Here is an 18,775-nt window from a genome sequence, read left to right on the forward strand (position 1 = left end):
TGATTTATGGATAGTGTATTAATATGGGTGGGTTTTACTAAGGGCCTTATTTCTTTATTTTGATAAGATTAATTTAGCATATTCTATAGGTCTAAGGGGATGTTTTATATTTATAATATGTATTCTTAGATTAGATTAAAACTTATTATTGCATTTTTTTTAAGAACATTGGGTGTTGAAATGCAATATGCACGAAATCTACTTGAAATTAAACATTAAACCTTCGTAGGAACTTGATGATAAAATAAGATCACTTATAATTCTAAGTCCTTTTTATTACATGATATTCATGAAATGAACTTAATTGACATTGTTTTAAATCGAAAGATTTCAAAAGGAACTATGAGTTATCCATTCGAAACTCGTGCAAAACTAATATACTTGAGAGTAGGATTAAGTATGAAACTCGTGGAATGTTCTATAAATTACATAGTTCATTTCATACAATAATCTATATTTACATTGCCAAATTTAGAATGATCAACAATTGCTTTATTACATTAATAAACAATTAATTACATTGTTTCTTCATTTCAGGCAAACAATGTACAAGAAAGGGATAACAAAATGGAGAAGTCTCCATGTTGACACTCCCTTCATAGTTTCCCCCAACAAACAATGAAAAAAAACCAAATAAAATCCACAATATCGATCCCTCAAATCACACACACACACACACAATATGCAAGAATTTTAACACATGCAAGCAATGAACAAGGAACGTAACCATGGCAATGGAGTACCTACATTCACAAAGGTTGTGGCAATGGAGTTTTGAGATGAGCTAAAATTATTTTCTTCCTCAAACTCTAAGATGACTTCTCTAAATTTAGAGAATGGATGAACATTCAACTCTTCAAAGTGACTCTAAATAGCTTATAATCTCACTCGCCCAAAATATTAATATTCCAATCTTGACTCTAAGCCTCCTATGGCCTTCCCACTTGCCCCTATCATAAAGACAACCTTTTAGAGGAGTGAAAACTTGGGTAATTTTATGGAGATAGTCCACTTTTGCACAAAGGAAAAAAAAATGTGATATTTTAAGTCATAAATGTTACTAGGAAGTTTTAAAAGGGTAGAAAATGTTTCTAACCCATACACATACCACTTGAGCACTTGAATTACATTAACTTTTGCCTCTAGGATCATTTTAGAACCTATACAAGTGGCTTGAAATATTTGATCTTAAAAAACCATAAGGATGTAACATTTTCACTAAAACTTAATTAAGGAAAACTAATTAGGGTTACTAACTAAACAACCTTAGATTAGGGGGTTACTCCGCTAAGCCTAAATTGACATGTTGGCACATATGCATATAACGAGTGTCAAGTGACACCATAAGATACACTTTTACATAATATTTCACATGTCCCTAAATACATAATGATACACATTCAGATTATAATACAAATTAAACATTTAAATCACTTTATTGGATTACACCTTAGTCTTAGAATTTGCACATAAGGTCAATTACTAATTCTTTGATTAATTCTATGGTTAATTATCTTGCACACTCAATTCAAATATCAATAGTTCGATAACATCACATTCATATATTTAAACCAAATTTGCATAATTACATTGATCAAAACATTTAAACTTTTATTTAAATAACCTTTCTCATTTTTGCACAATCACTGCTAATTGCATAATCAATATAACATAACATATTCATCAATTCGAATTAAAATAAAAGAATAATCATTATTAGGCATGCATATACCTAATCATCATAAACATCATCAATAGAGCATGCTAAACTAATTGAATGCATATAACCTAATCATCAAGGTACCATAATTAGCAACTTAATGTAAAACATCTCATATCATCCTTAGTACAACTCAATGTTTAAACAGTCAAATAATGTAGTAAGTCTCAAACCACGAAGTATCAAAACATGAATGTATCAACTAATCTCAATTTCCATTAGGACACCTAAACCATAAAACATTAATTCATATCCATCATCATAATTATTATACATAAGATAGTCATAGTTTATCACAATGTCCTCTACATGGTTTCTAGTAAGAACAACATTGTTTACCCATACCATTGCCTTGTTGCACTTATATATCCATTCAAATTTCCTATAAAGAATTTAACAAAGAAATTCATATTTAAATAAATACATACGAGGAAGGGTCTTACAGAATGTATGGGGAAGGGTGTGCATGCCTTATTTGTGGCATACTGAAGCATTCTTCCATGTTAGGCCTTTATCAAAATCTACAAAATGTTTTTAAGAATTGGCCCGAGTCTGATATCGGTCAATGGATGAGCTGCCAATGTTTCGGTTGAGAATTGTACATAAACACTTATTCTTTCGGTCCAACTAAAATCACTTAGAAAATCATCGTGGAATTGCTCAACCATACCATCCCAATCTGTCAAATTCACCTTCCCTGGATTGACAACTGACGCATCTGGGGACATCACTAAACAATTTGGTAGTGACATCAAGAAATATTTTCATACAATATAGAAGGTGAAACAAGAATGTGTTCTTGCTTATGATTTTCTAGAAACATCTCACAAAGAGCTTCACCAGCCACTCTCCATGCAAAAAGGCATTTTTGGATTTCCTTTGCCTGTTGTGCATGTTCATAAACAACTTGATAGATTGCAGATGCCTCCAAATGGATTTGTTGTTTGGGTTTTGGAGAATCCGTCAGGGTCGTTGCACCATATAGAATCTGTAGGAAAAGCGAGAAGACTAGTTAGCATTCGAGAATGTAAAACAGATCACATCCATAGAACTAAACATGCTAGACCTATTTTTAGTAAGCTCTAAATCTAATAATCTGGATTATATCAATGCTAACATTAAAATATTTAAAGTTATCAAAGTTTGAGTTGTTCACCTGCTTATAATATTGTATAACAGCAGTTGCATTTTCTCTGCATTTTAATCGATTATCAGCTTTCAATGCCTTGGTCATTTCAGATCTGTAGTGATCATAATGTTCTTTCCATCCAGCTTTGAACTTGGCAGCATTGGTGTCCAAGAAGCAAGGAATGGTCCATATTTCTATAGAATTTAATACAAGTAGGATTCTCAGTTTTTCCACAATGTAGCATTCCAAGGAATCGAACATCATTGAAACTATCAAAGAGAACTTTAAGTGATAACCATACCATCTGATCGGGAATGAATATCTGAAACTGCCAAGTCATAGATCTTCCCTAATACTGAAGATGACTTGTAATAACGAGTCATGCTATTATCCTGGCGCTCCTTGTTCAGGAAGTGAGGTTTTTTCTCAGAAACTAATTCTCTCGGGACATTCACCTGCTTGCACAACAAAATAAGCAGTAGCTAATCAGGAGCAAATATACCTTAGACAGTAGCAACCATAAATGTAGGTATCTAAAGCAAAGAATAGCAGGCAATTTATCCAAAGCGAAAGAATAAGTGTTTGTAAACAGAATGACACAAAGCACTACTAAATAACAGAAGGTATGTGAAACCCAAAAACTAACTCTCAGCTTCTCCTTAGCTTCCCTATTACTGAAACTATAGTGCAATTGTAACATCAACCATGTGCATTTTGTCCGCTAGTAATAAGAAGATGTATAATGAGTCCGTATAAGGCAATTAGATTTTCTGTTCTTTTTATTTTATTTTCAAATTTAACTAAAAGCATAGTTGCAAAAAGTGTCAAAATACAAGTGCTGTAAACAAAATTCAAATGACTAAAATAGATGTAACAAACTTATTTAAAAAGGTCAATTCCTACATTGGCAAATGCAACCAGCGATTGCACCCAAAATGATTTGTGTTTTCAATTGATATGAAAGGTTGCTATTAGAGGTTGATTTCATTTATTTCTGTATGGTATGAATTAAACTCAAATATTCAGTTATATATAATGGAAATCATATGCATGTTCTACAAAATAGTATATATGTGTTTTTGAAGAACATTTTAAACAATTTTTTTTTTAAATATTTGATAAATTTGCTAAATGATTGCTGATTTTCTTTTCAAGATTTTTAAAAATTTACACAGATCGAATCATTTTTGACTCCAACTTCTTCAACTATGATTCTGATTTTTTATCTAATGAGGCTTTCTTATTTTATAGCTTACTAACTTTTAAAGGCTGTCGCTTGGTTTCAAATTAATAACCTTTTTCCTATGCTCGCACAGGTTTATCAATTCATATCATTCTAATCATTTGAATGCCAAATCGACCTTTTAAATACTGACTAGGTTTTATTGACTTCCCAAACAGCATACTCAGTCTTCCAAATCAATGACATGGATTGAAATATATTTACAACTGACCAGAACTTGTTTGTTTCTACATTCATTTTGACTGCTGTTCAATATTGTTTGCAGTCTCTGAACTTCTAAGTCACTGCTGTAGGGAATTAAAACTTCTCTTATTTTATCGGGCCGTTGCTGAAGACTCAAATACTTCGCCGTCTTCAATATATTCGTATTTCCAAAAATATCTGCACTAACTTCCTTGTTATTTTCCGACCAGGGATTTTTCTGTTCCACATCTTATAATTCCTGCGTATATTTCATTCTATCACCGTTTCCAATTTTCCACATCTTATCGCTCATTTCCAATTTTCCAAAAACTGGCGGAACAAAGATGCAATGAATCGCTGCATTAGACTCTTCTTTTATCGTAAACTTATTTTCACTGGGGGACTCCGTCAATGTCACCGTTGCCCTTATAATGACTTCAACTAATTACACCTCTCATCGTGATCTTCTACTATATTAATTCGCTACTGACTGAATAAAATAGCCTCTTATTATTATTCTGTCATATATCACTGTTTTAAGGTATTTTGCATTTGCAGCCCTCCAACGTCGCTCTATTTGCTTTGACAATATGTGTATATTTATCTCGTTGCTATTCCACAGTCTTTTTCATCTTTGACCATTGTTGTTGTAGACCATCTTTACTAACAGATGAATTTATCGAATGCGATGTATTTGGCTTTTGAACCTTGAGTTGTTCACATGGCTGTATTCAGATTTTCGAGTTTTCTTCTTTGCCACTGGTCTAACAGGAAGTCTGCAATACAATAGATTATCATTCTTTCTTATATTACTTTGGTTGCTCAGTCTTTTGCCATCATTGAACCGTAGGTTGACTGCACATATTAAACCTCTGCTTTCAGATCACTATCTGATTAACATTACATTTTTATTGAAAATGACGAAAGAGCTTAGATATATTCATTTCTAACACATTGTTTTCTTCAGCCGTATTCTTATCATTGGTTATGAATATTGGTTTTATAAGGCTTACGATGTGCATAGTATAAACATCTTTTTGACAACAAATCTATTGATTCACCTTCACACGTATTTGTTACATCCTTTGAAACTTGCCTTTTTCGGTGCATGTCTCTGTCTTATTTTTGTTTCTGTATGAATATCTTCATGTCACTTTATCTGTATATTTCTTCAATTGTGGTTGGTCCAAACTATATATTATAGACTCTGATTATAGATGGAGTAAATATTTTACTTCGTCTATCTATATTAATATATTTATTTCATACGATTGCTATGTGATGTCCCCAGTTTTAGACTAGGTTTTATAATAATATTCTATTAATTTAATATATTTATATAGATAAATATATGATATAAAATCATCTAATATATTATTTATATATTTAAATATAATGATAATATATCATTATTTACTAATATAATAATATTACAATATATATCTACTAATATAAGTATCTTATGGTATATATAATAAATAAGGATGGTACTAAATGAATGTGACAACGTTATCATGTTATCCAAATGGCTTATATTATCCATAAGCCCAAGGATACACTACAAATATAAAAATTTAAATAATTAATAAATGTTATACATATATAATATATATTGATGTATATTATTAAATATATGTTAATAATCATTATTAAACCTTAACCATAACAACTAGGTTAATTATTATTTGAAGGGATGCAACCATCCATGACCATTCACTAGTAATAACATATATAAATAGGAGAGCAAATAATAGACTAGGGGATATCATATTAATTATTATAAAAACGGATACAAATAAGAATGCAAATGAGTAAATCCCCTAAACGGGATATTACAAGTGGTATCAAAGCATCTTTCCTGCCAGCCTGTGGAAAGAAGTTAATGAAAAAACATAATGAAAAAACATAGAGAAATATGGAAGTTAATGTATGTAACTAGTCTGCAATCGGAGAAATAAAATAAGTTAATGGATGTCCCAACCACCTGCCATCCTATTGGCTAGATTCATCATTTTTCTTTTGTTAGCAAATTGACAGAAGTACTACAAACTCAGAGATCCAATTTTCTTACTGATATTTTATTTGGGGTACGAGCTTGCATTATATCCATAGAACAGTATGGAGAATACAAACATTGTCTATACTCTAAACAGTTGTATAATCGAGCAACTAAGTACAAAGATCCTCTAATTGTCAAACTTCTTGGAAATATGGTCGGCCAGTGATAAGTTCAAAAGAAGTGGAAGTGAGATAAGTTATCATATATAAGTGTTCATGTGCAGCAACATCCCAACAGCAGTATGCAGACCTAAAAGTATGCATAGACATACATTTTGGTTCCAAGCGTGATTACCTTTCTCCCCCTTTTCACATTAAGGGGTATTGGGAATTATTGATCACATGGGTTAGAATAATAATATGCTAAAATAAAAGTGAGTTATTATTACATCTCAAATAATTTACGAGTAGTTAGAACCATAGTTGGATAACTCATGCTCGACAACTTATCGCCAAGGCCTAAAACAAAGTCAGAAAAAAATGAGTGATTACTCAACAACTTAAAAAGTTGCTTAAATTTAATTTGAAATGTATTTTTTGGCAAAACTCGACAAAATGCATCTAGTATGCCAATAAATGAGTAGTCAAAAGAAACAAACTGAGTATGGATATATCTAAAAATGCAAATGGAATACAAAATGACATCTCCATGTGGAATGCCAGTGGTTAGTAACTTGATAGTCAAGTAAAATTAAAATAAAAAACTATATTTGTAAAACTATAAGGAAATGCAAGAATAGTATCAAAATAGTTTACATTTTCATCTTCCACCTCCCAACAATTCCAATTATAACTATGGAAGGGGAAGTGGGTCTAGTCATAAAAGCCCACTCTGGTTGTGCCTCCTCCATCTACAAAAACGGTTGTGACTCGACCTTCATTCTAGATGTAGATGGTGCAAGTTCTAGTAATGACTCCTCATCCTCCTCAATGTCATCATATTCCACTACGAAACTACCCTCCTCCATAGCCTGACTCTCCATATCATAGATGTCATCCTCTATAAACAATGAAGGTTTCTCTTGTTAAGTTTGATCACAGCAAGGATCTATGTCATCCAAATCAAGTGGACTAGTTGGTGTTTTTTCTACCTTCCTATAAACTAAAACAAGTGAACTAACCTCCCACCCAAGTCTGCACAAGAAAGTATCTTGTAGCATTTTCCCACCACAGTAATTGCAAGAACCAACCTAAGCTTCTATGGATTTTTTGTAAAATAGAAAGGTATGTTTAAGTAGCAAAATTGAGTACAAGCAATGTCTACTTGTCGATACACATCCCTATTCTATCCAATTCCCTTCAATTATGGTTTTTCTCTAGGTGTGTTTCTGTGCACAAAAAATCTATCTATGGCCCGAGGGGACGGTGGGTCATGAAGAGAGCTCACTATGCCTTCAAGTGTTGCTTCTTCTTTGTCAAGGTTGAGTGAAACACCTTGAGACTCAGCAATGCCTACACTCTTAGAGTTTAATTCCTTTTTCCTTTGCAATTTTTTCCCTTCTTCGACAACATGAAAAGCACTCATTTCTCTTATTGTTTTTTCTGAGGTCTTGTCAAAAACCCTCATATCATGCTTTGAGATGCTTACAAGGTGGAATTTTAAGCGACCTCCACTAACTAATTTTTCACAATGCATGCAGATTACAAAATTAGGTTCAAATCCTTCAGTGGCATACTTCCAAGCTCCATCTTGAGCCTATTTAGGATGTATGCTTGCATATCTAGATACAAACGCATCTAATGGGGCACTCGCAAACCTTGAAGCTGACCTTGCTGTGGAAGAATCTCTATTTGCCATTTCAATCAGATTTCAACCTATACATACATGTTGAGACCACAAATAAATATATTATATTTTCATTTTAAAAATTAGCAAACAAACTAGATTAGCTTAAATAATTTCAAACGTAGTTGAAACTTGACAAAACACAAGAAAAAAGTGTCAGGACTTGAAATTTTTAAGAAAAGATGAGCTTCTTGAGAAAATAATGAACAACTCTAAAAAAGTTGTTAAAAATCAGTGTTAGATCCTTTTCATTACACTAAAAATTTGGAATACTTACAAAATGCTATTATAGAAATTCTATAAACCTAGATGCAACATAGCGAAGATAAAGTGACTTCAGAAAAAATGAAAACTAATCTTTGAATACAATTTTGTTTCAAAAATCTCTTCAGCAAATCACCTTTCAAAACCTTGGAAGGGTATTTTTAGGCCTATAAAACAAAATTCAATTTAAAAAATGCAAAATAGGCACTTTTTTTGATGTCAGACCTTATTATGGAGCTGTAAGCTATATTTAATCCACTTATCCCCATTTATTGCCAACATATCGAGGATACATTACAGCAATTAAGAATTGTAATTTATCACCAAACAAAACTTATTGCATCTATAGTTAAAACAACTCGCCTATGTAAAGAGAGTAGTTATAGGACATGGGTGAACCCACAATAATGGGTTCCACTTTAGTGGGACGAACAAAAATGAAAAAAATTGCAAAATGAAAAATTGAGTTTACCATATGTTCGCGCGAACGCACTTATTGTGTTCACGCGAACTTTTTTTTAATCATGTTCGCACGAACATATTTCGTATGTTCACGCAAACATATGTGATAAATATGTTCGCGCAAACATAATTTGCATGTTTGCGTGAACATACGTTCACACGAACATGGTAAACGTGTTCGCGCGAACGCCATGTTCGCACAGACATGCAAAATCACAAAAAATTTAACATTTTTTTCATTTATTTTTTTTTTTTGTTCTTTTGACTACCATAATTGCAGGAGAATGATCTCCTACTGTAAAATAAAAAATTTCAAAATGTGCTGCTCGGAGCAAGCTTTCCAATGATTATAATTTTAATACATGATTTAATCATTAAGACTTTCAAATATGAGTTTAACTCATTATAGGTTCATTACCGATTGAACATCAACCGACTTTGACACCTCGGAAAAATTAGTAAATTAGGTCAAAAAAATTTTGATAAATATGGAAAAACTGGCTTATTGAGATACCTTTCTATTCAAAAAAAAAAAAAAAGGTTTATAATAAATTGACTTCAAATTATTTGTGTCAAACGGAACATATGTTTGAATTACGGTTCATGTCACTTCAAAACTTCATAAACTATACAATATTCAACCAAAATAAATCAAATCGAATGCATCCTCTGGATATTGATGTTACAAATCTAACATCAAAAGAATTACTTCATTATCATTTCTAGAAAAAAAGTTGTGTGTCAAACGGACTGTCACTTTTTAAAATATTGAATTTTATTATGTACCACTTTTCGGAGGAGATAAAAAAAATTGACATAAATAAAAAAAAATTTAGATTAAAAAATATGGTTACAAAGTAGAAACAAAGTACTCAAAATCACTAGTTTATGTCATCTTGAAATTATTTATAGTTTTGGAGATATAGTCACTTGAACGTGACGTTTGTTGCAAAAATATTGATTTCAGTGTCAAAATTGGTCAAAAAGTGGAACCCATTATTGTGGGATCACCCACATATAACAACACTCCTACAATATAGGATATGAAGTAGTATCATATATATATATATATATAGAGAGAGAGAGAGAGAGAGAGAGATCGTACTACAATGATGATGTAGAACCTCGTGCAGCCCATATTTTCTAATTATAATAATACAATTCCATGAGTAGCTTTCAATTACACCTCTTTCAAAGTAATAAATTTCAAAAAGTTGGCTTCAAGCAAGAGTAAATATAACAAACAATCTCCCAAAATTTGACATCAACAATATTTGCCATCAAGAACAATATTTTTAACAATCTCCATCAATGACCATATTTCCTACAATCTCCTTTCTTCAACAAAACTGGCTTTGACATCAAAGCCAGCATTTCCTACAAATGCACGTCTTCAAAGAAGACAACACATTTAATAATGGTCTCATTAGAGAAGGCCAAAGCTTCCCCCACTTTGGACATGTTGGAGATCAATGTGACAATTGGAATTATGTGCAAGTTTTATTTCTCCAAGGCTTCACAAAACTTTTTGACAAGAAATCCTGATCAATATTTAATCAACTCTTGTTGGTGCTCATGATTGGTTGATGACCATTTCAATGCTAGTAAGTTCCATGACGGTTATATTATATTTATGAAAGTTGCAAAGAGGTAATTGAGTATTGTTGGTGAGTGCTTTCTTTCAACTCCACATCATATTATCAAAAGATTCTAAAAGTTAAAAACAATAGACAAGCTTTAACATAGATTTGGTCTATGGTTTATGGAGGCAACAACTCATTAGTATGGACTTGTAGCAATTCATTGTTTATAATTATGCTTCCCATCATATAAATGGTTGGCTTTTAAAGCATTTTTGGGTACCTTAATTCCAATTCAATCTTTTAATCAACTATATAATTAAAGAACACTTAGGAAGATGCTGCCACATGACATGACCAAGCCAAGATTGAGCCCTCCTCTTGTGAAGACATTATGCCAAATTAAGAATAATGGGTCATTTTTGCAAGGATTCAATAGCCTCCTATTTTTACTAAATGCATGGCTTCAAACTTAATCCTCAAACCAAATTTGCACAAACTTGAATAACAAGGCAAGTGAAAATTCGCGACATTGATTTGATATCACAAAACAATTAATTGATAGACACCAACAACGTCAAGGCAGAAAGAATATGCAAAAAGAAAGATCAGAGATTATATCTAGTCACTCATAGTCGGGGATTACTAAAATAGCTTCAACAGGTAGAACCTCCCAACTACTGCCGCCCACAAAATGATATTAAATTGTATTTAATCAAGTACTTCATGTTTGAAGGGAGATTCAAGTGTGTCTACATTACCACATCCCTTTATTGTGCCAACTTCAAAATGGTCTTAGTGTAAGTTCACCTTATTATGTTTAGAAAGGTAATTCATATCATGATTTCTGTGAAAGCAATTTCACAAAATGATGTCATATTTTGAATGTTATCCATCTGAAAATCTCATAAGAGCATGATTGCACTTGTATAAAAAAACAGTATCAGATTTATGACTGCAGTATGCATTCATTTTCCAGATTAAATGATAAATTATATGAGTTAAAAATCAGAAAAACTCAAGGGTTGTCTTTACAAGTTATAGATGATTGCATCCATGTTGTCGTTTTGTTGCAAAATGATAATCATTTCAATGCAATTCACTATCATTAAAGAGCATTGGCAATGTAAATTATTTCAATCACCTAACTGACAAAATTCATTCCCACTACACTTCTTATGATATTTCTAACAAAACAACATTTGTGACATTACATATAACAAAATGTCAAAATATAAACATATCCTACAAGTTTGAGGAAGACAATACCCAAGGATGGATATAAAAAAAAATTAACTTCAAACTTCGGTTCTGTTGGGTTGTCATGTCCCCTTCTCAATTCTAGTGCCTGGTGTCAGGTTAATCTATTTCCACATCCGGACAGACTAATGGTATGAATTAACAAGATGTCTACCAGTCACATTGGAGATTTATTTCATATATTCCAGTATTTTATTAAAGTTACTCTATGTTATTAAGTCATTTACTCCATTAAGTGACTATAGGAGGAAATTGTGTTTTATCCCACATCTCTTACTCTGTTGTGTTTGGACGCACTTCGAGGTTATAAAGGAGGAGTTTACATTGGGATTTACACCATAAGAGATTGAATTAAATGCTCTGATCATTTATTGGTTGCTTGAATGTGACTGGTGTTTCCAGGGATGAAACCCCTTGGAATCAAAATCCAAGTTTTAAGAGCTAGATGTAGCCCCATGCTGTGAAAGTGAAAAAAAAAAGAGAGGATAGTTATAGTTCGGTACAAGCAAACTCCATTAAAGGAATTATCCATTCCTCCCAATTGTGGAAACGACGAATAATAGTGGACGCGAGTGTAGTGGGCGGAGTTACAATAGGAGGAAGTGTCGTTTTCTAGTCCTGCAAATCATAGTGGCAAGCAATATCGCAAGACGGGTATGGAAAGGCGAGAGTAACCACAAAGGGCGACGGGTTTCCGAACACACGTAGGGCATACTAAGGTGAAGAAACTACTGCACAACAGGTTGTTTGGGCATTGTGCACCTTCGTGAACGTTGTCAGCAAACCCCCCAGCGAACACGTCATACCAATGTGAGCACGCAAGGGTACCAGGTCACGTCGGGTATTGGAAGAGTTTATACCAGTTGCAGGGTTGATTTTCCTATGCATAGAGAAAAAATATAACTTTCATTCTGCTTGCGCTAGTCGGGTATGTAGGACGGTTGCACTAATCATTCACCATTAATCACATTGATAGTCAGTTCAGTAACATGGTTGTTTAATGTCTTTTTGAATTACTCCTAGGTATTACATTTATAGTGGCAGATTTCTCATATGATGGTTATTGTTAAATAACAAGAAAAAATGTTTGTAATCATCTTGCAAAGATTCACTTGGGTTGAAGATCATATTTAATCTATTTGACTTTATTTCTTAGCACTCCGGTAATTACCAAACATAACAGGTTGCATGGAAACTGTTTGATGAAATTCCTAATATCACTTAAACAACATTTTAATCATAAAACTTTGTGAGGAGTTTATTACAGTGGTATCAGAGCCACAAATCCTGCCAACTTGTGGGGAAAATAATTAATTTCAGACTTCATTAAACAAAATGACAGCCAGGAATGAGTAAAAGACAGTATAAATTCCGTCATCTTCAGCCAGAACAAACAGAATCTTCAAAACATCTTGTAGTGGAAGACAGTATTTAGTAGATGAGGAAATAAATTTTGGGCTAGAAGTACAGGTTGAACAAACTACTCGAGTTGAATAGGTTCAAGAACAAGCGCCAACTTCTCTAATGGCACATAATGCAGAAGCATCGGACAGGGAAGTAATGGAGACCTTACGGGCTATTAGAGATGGGAAAAATAACATTGCTACAGCATTGCAGCAGCTTACAGGTGCCATGCAGCAGTTAGCTCCAATAAATAGAGAAGCATTGAGTCACCACAGTGGAGGTGCTAGCATAGTAGGGTCACCCCATGCAACAAGAGCTCCTACCCGAAATACAGATAGACTTTTGATGCCCATTTTTGTGGGAAATAATGCTGAAGAGGAAGTAGCTCAACCCGCAACCACAACTTTGTTGACGGATAAGGTTATGGCAATGTATGATGAATGGCATCTATTTCCTGATCCAATCAAGCAAAATCTAACTTTTGTTCAGTGTATTAACCAAAAGAGGGAAGCAAAGAGACCACAACAGGATAGGAGGCCCAGAGTGCAAAATAGGGACCTGAAACATACTATGAATAAATTAACTCTTCCCGCTTTTGATGGCAGCAGTAAGACTTCAGCCAGGGCATGGATTCATAAACTAGATACTTACCTAACACTCAAATCCATGTCAAAAACGAAAGCCATTAGATATGCTACAATGCATCTTGAGAGAGCAGCTTATGATTGGTGGCATCATGGACTAGTCACCCAGGATCACGGTCCCATCACTTCATATGAGACTTTCAGCTCAAAGCTGATTACTCGTTTTGACAGGAAGGACATTGAAGTCTACTATAGGGATTTGGCTCAATTACGGCAGAGTGGGACCTCAGATCACTATATAGATGAGTTTCAGCGGATATCAGTGATGGTGCCGGATATGTCTGAACAACGTAAGATGATGTTATTCACAGAAGGGTTGTAGGATAGATTTAGGGGTTTGGTTAAAGTCCTTAAACCAAACACCTTGGATGATGCTATTGAGATAGCCCATGATTTGGACTCACCTTCGTCATTGTTGCAGCCTCCTAGGAAATCCTATAAAGGATCAACTTCTTTTCAAGGGAACAAAAACCAGCAGAAAACAAATACCCCCAAATTGGATTTTGAGACACATAATGAACTTAGGAGGAAGAAGTTATGTTTTACTTGCAGGGAGCCTTGGACTCCTAACCACAAATGCCTAGGAAAAGGCAAGATCCACTTCGTTGAGGTCCACTTCAAGGAGGAGGAGGAAGAAGAGCCATAGGAAGGAAATAACAGTGAGGACAACGAGGAAGAAGAAGTTGAGGGACAGCCTGGTAAAGATAAGAAGAAAAAACCTTCTACGGAGCAGCCACCTATTATAGCCACCCTCTCTACTGATCTAGCATGTCATCCTTTCAGGGTGAAAGGGGTTGTTAGAGGACAGCATATTGTTTGTCTCTTGGATATAGGAGCCTCTCATAATTTTATCAGTACATGGATGTTATCTATGAGGGGTTTGCAGACAGTTGCCATACCCGAGTTTGATGTTAAGGTAGCTGGCGGTGAAGTTTTGAGGTGCACAGAGAAGGTAGCCAGTCTTCAGATACAGTTCGATAGGTATCTTCTAGAGGTTGATTTTTATGTGGTTGATTTGGATGGGTTGGATGCTATTTTGGAAAGACAATGGTTGAGGACTCTTCATAGATATACATTTGACGATGAGACTATGCAATTAGAGTTCTTATAGGATGATAGATTGGTGATCCTTAGAGCCATACCAAATAGTGGTCCCAAAGTGATTTCAGCTCACAAGATGGAAGCTATTTTGAAACATGATGATATAGAATGGGCAACACAGTGTTTCATCTCTTCAAAGGAGACACAGGGTATAGGGCAGCAGTATCATTGTGACATTCAAATGGTGTTAGATAAGCATAGGAGGGTGTTTGAGGATAAACCACCGAGAATCCCACCTGATAGAGGATTTGAGCATATCATTGAGCTAGAGGGTGCCAAACTCGTCATTACCACTCCTTATCGTCACCCCAGGCACTACAAGTAAGAGATAGAGAAGACAATCAAGGAACTTTTAGATATGGGACATATCAAACCCAACTCTAGCCCCTTTGCTTCTTCAGTGGTGTTGGTTAAGAAGAAGAATCGCACCCTTCAGATGTGTATAAACTATCGCGCCTTAAACAAAAGAACTATTAAAAACAGGTATCTGAATCCTCGCATTGATGAGTTACTGGAAGAGCTTCATAGGACAGTTTATTTTTCTAAGATAGATCTACGATCAGGATACCACCAGATACAAGTCTGAGAGGAGGATGTGCATAAGACAACTTTCAGATGCCACTACGGACATTACGAGTTTTTGGTGATGCCATTGGGCTCACTAATGCACCAGCCACTTTCCAGTCATGCATGAACCATATCTTTCAAAAACCACTAAGGAAGAGTGGGTTGGTTTTCTTTGATGACATATTAAATTTTAGCAAGACTTGGGAAGAACATTTGCAGCACTTGGATGAGGTCCTTAGTCTCATGGAGGAACACTTTTTATTCGCAAAGGAGTCTAAGTGTGAAATTGGGTTAACCGAGATTCTTTACTTGGGTCATGTGATTGGTGCCGAGGGAATTAAAGTACATCAGGAGAAGATACAGGCAATCTTGGATTGGCCACCACCAAGAGATGTGTTTGAGTTGTGAGGGTTCCTTGGTCTCGGTTCCTATTATCGACGGTTTGCCAGAGGGTTCTCCCAAGTAGTAGCGCCCCTTACTGATCTGACATGGAAATGGGCATTCAACTGAACAGAAGATTTAAAGGCAGCCTTTGATAAATTGAAACAAGTGATGAGTACATGTCTTGTACCAGCACTTCCTGATTTTTCTAGGCCCTTCGTTTTAGAGTGTGATGCTTCAGGAAGCGGAATAGGGGCTGTATTGATGTAGGATTGTTTAATCGCATTGATAGTTGGTTGAGTAACATGGTTGTTTAATGTCTTTTTAAATTACTCCTGGGTATTACATTTATAGTGGCAGATTTCCCATATGATTGTTATTGTTAAATAACAAGAAAATATGTTTGTAATCATCATGCAAAGATTCACCTAGGTTGAGGATCATATTTAATCAATTTGACTTTATTTTTTAGCACTCTGGTAATTACCAGACATAACAGGTTGCATGGAAACTGTTTGACGAAATTCCTAATATCACATAAACAACATTTTAATCATAAAACTTTGAGGGGAGTTTATTACATGGGTGGATATTTTGCAACCGACAGTTTTGGGTAAAATCCAATTGCAAAATAGAATGACCAGCCACAACGTGTGAGACATAGTCTCTCCTACTTTAAAGGAAAGGCTCCCCCTTCTCACCGTTCCTTGGATCAACTCAAAGTAAACAGGAAGTTGAGATATTGGGTAAAGGGTGTTACTAATATTCTTTCCTCTTAGCTTTCAAGAAAGAATCGGCTTACCTGCGGAGCTAGTAATAAGCAAGATGAAACCTCCAACTACATTTCTATCTAAAGTTGTAAATAGTGATACCGATAAACCACCACTAACTCAAAGGCTAGCTGAAAGCATAACAATTTGGCTCTAAGTCCTATTCTAACCTATTCTATAAGACTAACCTCTACCATTAGGGCACAACGACTTCCAAAAGTAGGGAATCCTAACTATTTTTCGTGAATTTGAGATGGTGATACAAGCTACAGTCTAAGATTCTAGTCTATGGATTGCTACAACCGTTCCGATTGCTTCTTAAATCACTATGCTCTATTATTGAACACACAATAATAACATGAATCAAAGACAATAGGCACAAATTACAGTCAAAGCTTCTAATTTTTTCTATCACAATTGCTTCCAATCAAATCTTTGAGTCCAACTGCTTCTTTTATTCATTTTTCTCCCAAATTCGTAATACATAGTCAAAGTTATGCTTGCACAAGTCTAGCAGAGCTTTCTTGCATACAACAAAAAATGATTTTTACAATGAGGGGGAACTTCTTTATATAGATAAAGGTGTTGAGAAAAAGGAGGAAAAGTGGGAGCAACTCAACTTTCACCCGGTCTAACTAACCAAAGAAATTATTGGCTTACATGCCCTTACACATGTAAATCGTATTACATGTAATTACACATTTCCTACAATACATCCTCTCCAACTACAAACATGAAAGAAGAAGAAGAAGAAAGAGTTGATGCTATTGATCAAAATGAATCAGTCCTGTGGATTGTTAGCAAAGGCCTTGTACTTGATGATGATCATGGATCGAGGATTTCTATATTCTACACCACTACATTCACCATGATGAGTATCCAGTTGTGATTTGAAAACTCGACATGATCAAGTTTTTCCTCATTCTGAAAGATCCTTGATGGATCTCTTCTGCTGATCTGCTGTAATTTTATATTTTTAAAATTTGTTTTCCCGGTGTATTAAAATTTTCTTGCAGAGCTAGACAGAAGTTGCAGAAGGGTTTGATTGTTTTATAATTTTGATGATTTTTCAATAAGTAATAACAAAAGTACAATAACATGAACCGGTTCTGAGAATTTATTCCAAATACATTTAAAGCAAAGTCACTTCAAGCAGTTTTTTTGAATATACGCATAATACGTAACCAAATGAAGACTTACAATAATCTCCAGATGATTACAACCACGAATAAAGCCAACCTAAAGGCGTGAAGGTGAAATATGAGCCCAGAAGGAAACTACGGCTAGAATCCAGCTCTCAAATGTTGTACGTGGAAAAGTAGATGGCTGTCAAGCACGGCCATACAGCTGCAAAGTGCCCACACGTGGGTAAAATACCCAAACCCCAACTAAAACTCTGACCCAGTACTGTGTTCCCCAGAAGAAACAATGCACAATCTCCAATATGCTTCTGACTGCAAGAATTCAGACCACTGTTTTGGGGGCTACGTCCCAAACAGGCAAAGCAAGTGGGTTTGGCGTCCCAAATGCTGAAAGCTCAATCAGAGCCCAACACACAAATCCAAGATATAATATGTCAATGATGCCTTCGAACTTTGTCTTCTACCTCCTTATAACCCACTAAACTTAGCTTGAATCCTAAAAGTGTCTCCATGTGGCATTGGGTTATAAAATAATATATTTCTCATTTTTAAAGTGGTCAAGTATCCAGAAAATGACCTTTTTCCTAATAGAAAGAAATCCGTTCACCAAATTGCTCTGAGTCAAAAGAGAAATATTTTAAAAAGTTCAAGACCTTTCCAATGAGCTATTACACCAAAGGATATTCACCCAAATCAGGCCAAAAAACCCCTTATTACTCCAAAATGATTATAACTTAGCCTTATTTAAATTATTAAAATGCTAACTTAGGAGAATATTTAAATATATTAAAATATTTCCCAAATAGTGACTTGATAGCCAAAACACCTATACAAGGTGAAACTGAACTCATCACCTCCTGTGACTAATGCCGGATAATCTGAAATGACTAACAGTCTCATCCCTCAAAATTAGGGATACTCCTAAAAAATAGGAACGTCTCCAAATCTCCCGAAACTGAAACCATAGAATGATCTTATAGACACTCCAGATTATAACCCATCTCCACCTCCACCTCCTAAAATGTAGGAAACTCCTACAATTAAGGAACTGCTCTCAACTGCCCTCCTACTATCTGAAACT

The 18,775-nt window shown here is 34.6% G+C and overlaps 1 protein-coding gene across 11 annotated transcripts in view; it reads right to left on the reverse strand.

Moving 5' to 3' along the window:
• Positions 1-1,950: 1,950 nt before the first annotated feature.
• The window catches only part of LOC149552173 (putative RNA-dependent RNA polymerase 5), a 249,254-nt gene continuing 232,429 nt past the window's right edge, over positions 1,951-18,775 (reverse strand). For all 11 annotated transcript variants that reach the window (XM_089787677.1, XM_089787673.1, XM_089787675.1 and 8 more), the window contains 3 exons: positions 3,151-3,304; positions 2,877-3,043; positions 1,951-2,708 (listed from right to left, as the gene is read on the reverse strand). In XM_089787677.1, coding sequence (XP_089643803.1) covers positions 2,472-2,708; positions 2,877-3,043; positions 3,151-3,304 — 558 coding nt within the window. In that variant the 3' untranslated portion in view covers positions 1,951-2,471. The remainder of the gene's footprint in view (positions 2,709-2,876; positions 3,044-3,150; positions 3,305-18,775) is intronic.

Source organism: Cupressus sempervirens, chromosome 6, assembly GCF_028749045.1.
Source record: "Cupressus sempervirens isolate cs-2001-9-10 chromosome 6, ASM2874904v1, whole genome shotgun sequence".
NCBI lineage: Eukaryota > Viridiplantae > Streptophyta > Pinopsida > Cupressales > Cupressaceae > Cupressus > Cupressus sempervirens.